General features: G+C 41.3%; 1 protein-coding gene across 1 annotated transcript; it reads right to left on the bottom strand.

Annotated features, from left to right (window-relative positions):
- Positions 1 to 248: 248 nt before the first annotated feature.
- LOC131592023 (caveolin-2-like) lies at positions 249 to 9,065 on the bottom strand. Its single transcript, XM_058863258.1, has 3 exons — positions 8,725 to 9,065; positions 8,416 to 8,603; positions 249 to 1,353 (listed from the first exon to the last, which is right to left on the bottom strand). Exons 1-3 carry the CDS (start codon positions 8,875 to 8,877, stop codon positions 1,203 to 1,205), a joined length of 492 nt encoding a protein of 163 aa, XP_058719241.1. The 5' UTR covers positions 8,878 to 9,065; the 3' UTR covers positions 249 to 1,202.
- Between the last annotated feature and the right edge of the window lie 2,145 nt (positions 9,066 to 11,210).

The raw sequence follows: 11,210 nt of genomic DNA, 5'->3' as shown, positions 1-11,210 counted from the left end.
AATTCATATTAGGTGCATCGAAATTAGAAGGTGCATTAGAAGAAGGAAGGGTCTTTTTCAGGGGTTAAGCTTTGAAATAGTAAATAAGCAATAGAGGGAGTCAAGTCAATAGGTTAGGAGAATTAGACAAGGATACTGAGTACACTCACCTTCTATGAGAGCTTGCTACCTAGTTAAAGTGCTAGGATAGGGTCTATTGTTTTAAATATCACAATGTTCACCCCAATAATATACAGAAATAGGCAGGGTAGCATTTATTACACACAATTTTTAATAAAAACCATTTCTCATAAACAGATATTTCCAAGTCCTTTGCATAATTGTGTATGAAAACACAATCTTTGCTTTTACACACAATCATATATAATTAATATATTAGAATTGCACAGCAACACTCAAAATCTATTTAATTTAGAAAAGGAAATTTAAGTTATCTAAAGTAATTTTTGCACTGTCTCACTCTTGATGCTTAGTAAGTTGGTTAGAATTCAAATACTAGAGAAACTATGCTTCATAAAAACCTGATGAACTGTCATTTACAAAGGTACAAAATATACAGCAAAGTTAATCTCTCATTAAATAAAATATACAGATTAGCTAATGTTACAGATCATTAGCTAACACCTTATTTTAAGGGATAAATTTCTAGGGAGCTTCCCCCCCAGTATAGGAGGATTACACAACAGTTCCTTTCCCTGTATGTTTATGCAATGAGTCACGTTCACTTTAACTGCTGATAACAGAGGACTGGGTTTATCATTCTGCATAGCGAGGCCAAAAATGATCCCTGGTGGAACTGCAGTGAAGTCAATGTGAAACCCTAGAGATCAGTTTTGTTTAAGGTATCACAGACTATTCATTGATTTATTTATAGTAGTAACACCAGTCATTATCACTGTGGTGGCTTTTAATCCTCCATGAGAATTCTCCTGTAATCTACCAATCAACCTACCATTAAAATAAAGTGTTGCCAATATACTCCACAATCACTCTGCTGTTAAAATAGTGAGCTATGAAAACTGTCTACTAATTCTTAAATGGATCTCCCTGATAATAAATGAATTTTAATAAAAACAGCATGTTCCCACTTAAACCAGCCATTGTAATTTAACAGTTTGGAATGAATTGTAAGTACTTGAATGTTAGGTTAGCAAAGAAGTATAACACCAGCTACAGCTACAGCAGTGTCACATCTCTGATGTTCACTCTTGGTCCAGGCGTATATTAACCATGGCAAAGCACCGGCCTAGACTCTGAAAGAATGGTACAACAAAAACATCTGTCAGGCTCTTCCATACAGTTTGCACTGAAGGCAGGACCATGAGACAGGTTTTCACAAAAGGCACCACAACCCTGTAAAAGAGAAAACAAAAGATCTGAAGATTGGTGCTGCAGCATAGGGAAATCAGGATAATGAAACACAAGTGTGACATCTTATGGAGGAGAAGTGGTTCTTTAAATTTTATAACTTTAAAATATAAATATAAATATTTAACCAAGTTTACTCTCCTGCAGTCATTTTCCATCAACTTTGTTTTGCTCAAGGCCTCACACCTGCATATGCATGTGGTCCTCTGGCCATAATAGTTTATATACAACATGAGACTGTAGACACCAGCTTTCTTTTCATTGTATCTCTGCTTGCTAATTGGCAATTTCTTTAAATGCCATTTAGAATTATGAACTTTTGCTGTCTCTCCCTGCTCCTGGCAGGACTGGTGTACATGATCTGTTGAAGCCCTGCTGCCACCAGCCATGGCCAAAGAGCAGTCATCTCCTAAAGGACTCATGTGTGTTGTGGTCATATCTGAATGTGGGTCCTTAGGGGTTGACAGAAACACCATGGTCCCTAGTTTGATTTACTGGAAACAACACCCTTTACAATCTGTTCTTGCTCTGCTGCCTCTTCTGGTGTTTCCTGTATTTGTCTGTCTTGCAGGCACACACAAGTGCACAGGCACACATGCACATCACACCATTGGTGTCTCATTCCTACCCATCCCTGCTACAGTAAAACAGAAAAAGGAAGGCAATATCCAGTTGCATCAGATTATTACAACACAGGGACATGGCACATCTCAGAAAAATTGGCTGATCCTGTGAAGTTCTTAATTTGTGAGTGAGATAGTAACATTAGAGTATGCTCAGAACTCTTCATCAGGGGAAAAGATCTTTTCATTCACTCAGGGTGCATACCAGAAAGTATTGTGCTTTCATCTCCTGAGCATTGGCAAGCATCTGGGGATTGCTCTCCATGGGTACCAATACCAAAGCAATGCCATTACTGGTGGCTCGAGCCAAGCATGCTAACAGTGGAGGAGAGCCAGAAGTGTACGTATGGGCAACTCAGGAGGGCCAGTGGATATGTGATAACTGACCACACTATTTTAAGTTATTCTTCTTCCTTAATCATTGGCCTAAACCTCTGGTTATTTCACTAAGCTGTTCTTACTTGGGTGCAGACAAACTAAATGTATACATAAATAATATCGAAGTTCTACTAGTGCAAGGTTTTAGAAAAATCTCTCTGCCATACTGAACATATTTACTTCCTAAATTAGGTAAAAGAAGCTATAGATTCCTTTGACAAAGATAATAAACTATGTTTTGCTTTACTGTTGCATTCAGAATTTAAGTTCCCAATCTTGCATTTACATTATTCCACTGCAGAACTTTCACTGACTTTTATTGGAATGACAGAAAATACGTAATATAATATTTCATTGTAAATCTGAAAAAAAAAAGGTGCTGTGTATTTACAGTGCATACTCCTCAGATTAACAAAGTAGAAAAAATCTACCACATTTAAAAAAAGTTGAAGGTTACAAATGTACAGAATCAAAGTTAATTACTTTCAGTGTTTGTCTAACAGCTTTTGTCATACAAAGCAAGCCATATACTAGTACGTCAATGCTCTACTCAAAGCTAGCCCAGATGGATTTAAACAAGAATAGTTTTTCTAAAACCTTCTCTTTTGTCTCTGCTGAAACACCCCATATAGGACTGTGAGCATTACTGGAATAATGTGCCTCTAGTTTTAAACTGAACCCTGTAAACTATGTGTTTATAACCACCTATAATACCACTGCATATAGAATAGCTTGTTATTATAGAGTAAAAAATTAGGCCTTAACCTGTTAGAATTCAGCTGATAAACATCAATCATTAAAGAAGAAAAAAAAAATGCTATTTTTCAAAGCAACACAGGGAAAGTTCCAGAAATGGCTATTCTGTTTGTGCTTAATTCACCTCTTTTTCCATTTCAGATAGTTTATAAGGAGTATGTAATTGCTCTTTGCTACCATCTATAATTCACTTGGCCAGTTTTTAAAAAAAAAAATCTAACTGAACTGGAGAGAAGCAGAAAAGACAACATTTCTTTTGAATCCTCTGTTGACAGGATCACACAAAACACAAACTAAACAAATACCACAGTATGCAGAAGATTCACAGAAAGATGTAGAAGGCTGGAGAAGCAGTGATCATAATATTTGAAATTGCTGTAGAGGTCATTCACACAGTACTGGAACTCAACCTATTTTGATAATTTTAAGCAAAAGGGACAGTAAAATGTTTTGGTAATGTTTTATATTTTAGCACTTGTTATAATTTTTTTTTTTACTTACGGTAAATGAATGCAAAATCCAATGTAGGTTAAATCCATAGAAGGATTCATGAGACATGACAGCAACTAAAACTAATTAATGTAAATTTCAATTTTAAAATAAAACTTCATCTACTTATAGAACAATTACTCAAACATCTTTCCTCAGAGGAGAAAATCCTTTTCACCAAGGAGAATCATAGAAGGTATTTTCTAAGTTTTAGATTATGTGAGTGTGTGTATATACATGTGTATTTACATGTGTACAAGTCTGCATCCTGTTCTGCACAGGATATCTTATCCAATGGTGTGATATTTCTAGGTTACCAGAGGGTGCAGTGTGCTTTCCGTGGAGTGACCACTCACACTTAAAAATAAATAATCAAATGCCATTAGAAGCCATGCGTTTGTTTTTGTGACCTAACAAATGTAACGTACCCATCCTTTGCTGTGTTTTTATCCTGATCTGCACTTTTGTTCACAGACATGGCAACTACCTGCTTGAGTAATGTCCAACAGTAAAATTAAAGTACCATATCCCAAGGATATCAACACTGATGCCATATTGGTACTACTAGTTTTACCATGTAGTACAGCACTTGGAAGAAAATGAAAAGTTGAATTTGTCATCTAAACTGAAGACAGCTACCTGTATGACCTCTCATTGAATCTTGCTACATATATATTTTATAAAATACTTTTCCTTTGACCAAGTGGGATCAATTGTGTCTTTTGGGAACTGCTGAACTGGAAAGTGCAAACTACCCCATTTTTTTCCCCTCCTATTTTCTCTTTATTCTGTTCAAGGTATGACATCTACAAAATTATACCCCTCAGAGTTTCTCACTTTTGTGGGAAACATGTTAGTTTTTCTTCTTGCTAAGCCCTGAACAAACACTGTCAAGAACCAAACAGCTCTTGGAAATGGCAGAGCAGAGTTTAATTCCCACTGATAATGAGAATCAACTTTTCACAGACTTGGGCAACAATGTTGGAAGTCATGCACCATTAATTCAGATTCCAGCTTCAAAGTGAAGAATCACACCTTCTCCTGTAATGTTTTCCAAAATGTAATCTCAGACATGTCATAATACTATTTTTCAAATGCTCTATGTCTCTGTGCTTAATTTACCTAATTCCATGTACCACATCATGATTGTGAATTAAAAGTCTTGTATAGCTCTACAGTACAAACAAGCATTGTGAAAAGATGGCTAAAAATTACCTAGTAGATGTACAGCTTCTTGTTGCATGCTTTTAAATATGTCCTCAGATTGTAGCTCTTAAGGTTATTGATTTTTGAACATGGATAGAACACTTCTGGTTTTTCAGGAGGCTCATGCAAAATTGTTATATATCTTGTAGATCAGCGACTGATTCTTGGGACAGAATTGGGACATTGGGACATAAGCACTGGGACAAGTGAGACAATGGCTAACCACCAAAGCCTTTCATGACTCATACACAGTATTTGAAGTGCATTAAAATTAAATATTATGTGTTCCAGGACCTGGGTAGACTGGAAAAGATAAAACAACTACAGAAGAAGCAAGACGACATCCACATACTTCCTTTTCCTAAACCAAGGGATATGTACTGGACATCAAAGAAGAAGCACCAAGGCAGCACCACCAGACTACAAGGTAGGCCTTCCTAGCTGTAGTGTAATTTATTTTGATTTCAAGCAGTCAGTAGGGACATACGGTTGAGTATGATAGCAGTTATGTAAATGAAGTTGTGGAATACAAAAAGGTAAGAAATAATGTATGTCCATATCTACTTTTCATATAAGTCTGTGGCTCTATCTTAGCACTGTGAATGGAAGCTCAAGTGGAGAAGTGCTGTGAATACCTACTGCTTTAGCCAATGATGACTAGAGAGCTGAGTGAGCCCATCTCAGATCCAAGACTCAAGTTATGGATCGCTCATTCTTAGTGTAAATATGCAATGTACCAGAACACTATTCTGATAGGACTACAAAAACGCATATATGAAATTCAAGTGTTCATTTCTAAGAGGTGGCAAACATGTGGCTTGGAACAAGAATCCGTGGCTGATCTACAATAAATATAACAATATTTCATGAGCCTCATGAAAAACCAGAAGTGTTCTATTCATGTTCAAAAATCAATAACCTTTAAGAGCTACGATCTGAGGACATATTTAAAAGCTTGCTAATTTCACAGAAAGATGTTACAACTCAGTGTGGCCTGTGTACTCTGTGGTGAGAATGACAGTCATCAGTAAAGGAAAAATGTCAAGCTGACTTCCTTGCACTGGCTTGTATGTAGACCACCAGCCCTCTAGCTGGCCCAGTTTCAGCCCATCAGTATCTTTCACCAGGTAGTGTGAAACTCGATTATGGCTCAAGCAGCCAGTTTGGGAACATAGTATGCTTCATCTTTATGGTTAAAAATGAAAATTAAGTGTATTACTATATATTTCGTACTCAGCTTTCTTTTTGCAGGTGAAAGACAACATTTACTATCAGTGTAATGGGGGAAATTCACAAGGTGCCCTTGACCATAGAAATGCTGAGTAAGGTTTATGTGGATTTTTAACATGCTGATGAAACTGCAACATGTGTGGCATCAACAGCTTTCTGCTTGAGCACCTCCAGAAGTTGTTGAAACACTTTTGAATTTTGCCCCAGGAAAGGCTCCTTTGCAACACATCAACATCATCTCCTCACTGGTATGGATGATAAAAGTGAAGCACAGAGACTCTGAGTGGCAAACTTCTGGGCGGGTTTGCCCCAGGGTCTTCCCACGACATTTAAACAGTTGAAGACAGAGTTATAATGGAATTCCCTTTTTTTTTTTGTGTACAAAACAATGAGTTACTTTTTTTTTTTTCCCAGACCCAATGGGCCTACAAGGGAACTAGTACTCTATGTTAAGGGCCTCTAAACACGCACTGCTTTTGCACTACGCTCTCCAATGTAGAAATGTTGAACTCCTCACTCATGTGATATTTGGAACATGAAGAGGTGCAGAGATGCCAGCTTAGTCTCAGAGTGTTCCACCTTTGTGTTGGAACAAATCCAGCTTGAGTCTGTGGGAATATGAGGCATTATTGCCTTTGGATGGTGACACTGGATGGAGTCCAAGGAGACTACTGAGTTACATGGTTCTTTCACATCCATCCCAGGTGCAAGGAAGATTAAAACTAAAAGATCAATCCTATGTTGACAATGAACCTGGGCAAAGATAATGATTTGTTGGGGAAGCAAGTGTGTTCACAGAAGGTTGAGAGAAACTTTTAAAATGAAGTGCTACATTCAGACAGTCCTATTTCACATGTACTGGGAACCCACAGTTCCTGAGATAGTCACTAGGGACAATGTGCATAAATAGCAACTGACCTCTGAGTCCCGGATCAAGGAAACTCAGTATCCATTCTGTGAAATCCAGACACAAGATCCTTCTGAAGCACAAAAAAAGTACTACAGTTTTAATGAATTTGGCATTGATGAATTTTTTCACAGATATTTCACTGCTGTAAAACTATATATACTCACCATATCCTTTTGCAGTCACACTGCACACTATGGCACAGTGACAGCTGACAGATCTAAAAATCTGGGCAATGCTATGCCTATGCACTGCTTGTTTGTAAGAATTTGGGAACAAGAGCTGCAACAAGTGGGCATCTCTAAACTGCGCTGCAACTCCTCTGGATATTATGTAAACACTATGCTCCAAAATTCAAGTTAATCAGTTTTCAAAGTGGCCTGACAAACATCACCAAGACAAGCTTCCATCGCACTTTCAAAAACTGAAATCTGCACCCATGAGATTGCCACCACAGGTTCAGATAATCAGTGTATTCCTAGGGTTTTGAGTTCACTTCCAGTTTCTGTATTCTGCTTTCCTTGACAAAAGGAAAAGGATTCCAGTGTTACCCCAGTCAAATTAGACTTTACCCAAAACTCATGTATACAGACAACCCTGGTTTGCAGAAATAATGTCAATAAACTGCATTCACCCCTTCCTCTACAGCCTTTTGGATTGTCAGTTCTTTTTTCAACATCATTATTCTCCCTGCCTTTCTTCCTTCTGCACCGTCATCTCCCTTTCTGGTCTCAAAGTACTCCTCCTGATATTTTGTGAGTATATTATGCTTAAAGTGCACAGGTTTGGTGTGACATGGATGGCCAGTGTATTTGCCTACGAACTTGTGCCATGGCCAGAAGCAGCCTTTCCCGAGAGCAGCAGGGTATTTTGCTTAGGTGAAAGGGTTTTGGAGCACTGCCTCTAGAGATAGCTATATACCAGGTGCAAGGTACTGGCACTACATTTTATGGCAGTAACATAGAGCCAGCTGGGCCCTCAAAAGCCTTCTTCAGTCTATGAGGGAAAAAATGACAGGTAACGGTACTAAGAAGTTAGTAATAACTTCAGGTGTTAGTAATACTTCTGCCTAGATAATTCATTTAAAATACACGTTTGAACAAATTCTGCACTTCAGTTTAAAAAACAAATTCAGTCACTATTATCACTCCAGAAGCCAGCCAAGGCTGGAATGCATTGCTGTAGGTGCCATCCAAGCGGGAATACAGGCTCTCTGCCCCAAGGAGCTTACACCGTCATGACAGACCGCTGGTAAAACCAAGGCAGGGAACTGAGTCACAGAAAAAAAACACTATTTCCCTTTCTGTTCCCTTAGAAATAAAGCAGTTAATATTAGATGACCTGACTACCGGTGTAAGGTCGGCGATCGGCGGCTGGGCAGTAATGAGTGCTAGAGGAGAGGAGTTCTGCAGAGCTGTCGGCAGAGCCCAGGCTCCGCCGGACACAGCAGGCGCTTACCAGATGTGGAGGCAGCTAAGCGTCGCGAAGACGATCCCCACAACCAGGGCCAGCGGTATGGCGAGGACCAGAGTCAGGACCTTGTAGATCACGTACTTGCTGAGCTCAAACAGAGCGTGGCTGCAGATCCAGACCTTGTCGAAGGAGTGGGTGAGCTCGGGCTCCGCGATCACATCCTCGAACCCCAGCTGGAACAAGAGGAGGCTCTACCGTCACGGGGAGCTGGGGCGCGGGGAGCCCGCCGGGGACGCCCCTCGCCGAGGACCCGGGCCCCGACCCCGCCCGCCCCCGGCCCGGCCCGGCCCGCACCTGCAGGTGGGAGTTCAGCCCGTGGGGGTCGCGGTCCAGCTCGTCCTCCGCGCACTTCTCTGCCTCCGACAGCGCGGGGCCGCCGCTCCGCGGGAAGTTGTCGTCGTCGTCCATGAATATGCGGGTGTCCACCTTCTCCGTCTCCAGCCCCATGGCGCTGCCGCCGCTGCGCGGCTCCGGCCCTGCCCCGTCCGCCGCCGCTGCCCCGTCGGGCCAGGCCGGGCCGGGGCGGAGCGGGGCTGCCCGGGACACGCCCCGCGGGCCGCGCCGGGGCCGGCAGCGGCAGCTCGGTCGAGCCCAGGGAGCCGCGGGCCGGGCTCGGGGTGCTCCTCGCTTTGGCAGCCGCTTGGCGGGCGCTGAACCACCCCCGGCGGGCCCTGAGCCCTCCCGGCGGGTCCTGAGCCCTCCCGGCGGGCGCTGAGCCCTCCCGGCGGGCGCTGAGCCCTCCCGGCGGGTCCTGAGCCCTCCCGGCGGGCGCTGAGCCCTCCCGGCGTCTGCCCCGGCCGCGCTGGGTCTCCCCGTTCGCCTGCGGTGCCCGGCTGTCACCACAGCCTCGCGGCCCACTGGCCTTTGTCAGCGTTTGTGGCATCGCAACAGCAGAAACAAGAAGCGGAGGGGATTGTCCTCCGGGCCATGCTGGGCCGTGTCTGTGCCCCCTTTGCAGCTGTAGGGGAAACAGGGAAAGAAGGGGGGAGGAGAGGTGAGTCGCCACTGCCCACCGAGGTTCCTGTGTCCGACCTCGCTGGCCCGTCACACTCCAGCGGAATTTACTTGACTGGTGCTGCTTAAACTGCCTAATTTTTGCTGCAATAAAATACTGCATCTCTCATTACAAGTATTTTCATGCCTACTTTGGGTTTTAGCTTCAGTCCGTACAAATTATTTTCTCTGTTTTATTCGAGGACATGTTTTAAACCAAAGAGTGATCTGTATAAAGTCACTAAATTATTGTAACGACTGCTAAAAGTACCTGATAATATTGATATGCAGAGTGTTCCCATGAGCTGCCAGGAGTTCATTCTTGCTGCATTCAGTAACCACAGTTGCCTGTCAGTCTCGGAGAGAAGTGATATTATTAATCAATCATCCAGGCCTGTTAAATTAAAGAGGAAGTTGCTAATTTTAACTTCCTATAACTTTCACTACATTAAGCTAAGGAGACCTTTAAGCTTTAAAAAGGTCATAAGAAAATGATATAAAAACAACTATACAAAATTTGCATAGGAAATCACCTATTACAGTGCTCTGGTTCATACTGCATTGCTATTGTTGGAAACTTCTGCAGAAAAGTTTTGCAACTTTTATGTGTAACTCGTATTGATGGGGTTTTTCTCCCATACTAGTCAGCTTAGTGATACTGACCTCCCATAAATGTTTTGGACTAGGTCTAAAAAGCCTGCAAATACGAGTTTGCAATAGGTTCAAAGGCAAGCAAAGAAACAACGTGATGACTCAAGACATACTTATGAGCTGCATTTCTACCCTGCTTCCCCTCACCCCTCCTGCCTTCCTCCATCCCTCTTTGCTCCATGAGTGAGAAGAACAAAAAGAAGAAAAATTAGAGTTGAGGTTCAGCCCTACGCTTCAGGGTGCTTCTGTCCAGAAACTGCTTTTTTTTTGGTCTACTGATACAGGGACCTGGATGCAGTCCAAAGGCATTTGTCAGGTTTCTCGTAGCTGCTTGGGTTGGGCATAAAAATTTGCATTTGGTGCTCCTGAAAAGCTGTGCCATGGCCATCCAAAAGAGCAAGCAAGGCTGTGGTAGGCTCAGTAGTTTCATTACTGTTTTTATACACAATATTGGAAAAGGACTTTTAGGAACTAGTTTGGAGTAGGATTATGAAAATACATCTTGCAACTCCTCTGAGGTGTGAAGTGCAGCATAAGGGGAAACATCTCAGTTCACAAACAGATTTTTGGAGAGCAAAAATCTTGGCAAAAAAGTTTTCATATTTGTCTTTGAAGAAAAAAAAAGTTACATTTAGTTTCTAACTAACGTGTAATTTTATTGAAAAATGTGGTGTCCATTTAATTCTATATTTGTATTATAAGGCTGCTCCTGTTTAAGCTTTGAGTATTGATTACTGTAGCATTTTATTTACAGATACATACTGTCTTTCTTGATGAAGGCAGTCCTGTCAGTTATGTATCTTTTGGAAAAAGCTTTCCCAGTTTTACTTTGCATATGAGAAAGTGCCTCTGTCTTTGCAACAAGACCACAGACAATGGCCAGTTGGGCCTCATCTATTCTATTTTGCTTGTCAGGATGATTTCAGCTCTCAGGGTATCCTTTTCCTGTTTTATCTCAGTTTTCCCTTAAAAAATATTTGTAGTTTAATCTAAAAGTACCATATAATAATTATAATACAAATAACACTTCACATTTTCAAAGAGCTAAATTAAAAGACAAGGAGTCGTGTTAACTTCTCTTGTAATTTTATTGGGGTTTTAATGCATGCGTACCTCAAATATTATTTTCTTTTCAA

Source organism: Poecile atricapillus, chromosome W, assembly GCF_030490865.1.
Source record: "Poecile atricapillus isolate bPoeAtr1 chromosome W, bPoeAtr1.hap1, whole genome shotgun sequence".
NCBI classification, from domain to species: Eukaryota; Metazoa; Chordata; class Aves; order Passeriformes; family Paridae; genus Poecile; species Poecile atricapillus.
This window is presented reverse-complemented; position numbering and strand designations above follow the sequence as displayed.

Excerpts from the sequence above, each read along its gene's own strand:
- LOC131592023 (XM_058863258.1), bottom strand. The coding sequence starts at position 8,877 with ATGGGGCTGGAGACGGAGAAGGTGGACACCCGCATATTCATGGACGAC. Across the intron at positions 8,604-8,724 it reads GGCTGAACTCCCACCTGCAG|CTGGGGTTCGAGGATGTGAT; the intron begins GTGCGGGCCGGG and ends CTCTTGTTCCAG. Across the intron at positions 1,354-8,415 it reads CTTAGCTGCCTCCACATCTG|GGTTGTGGTGCCTTTTGTGA; the intron begins GTAAGCGCCTGC and ends TCTCTTTTACAG.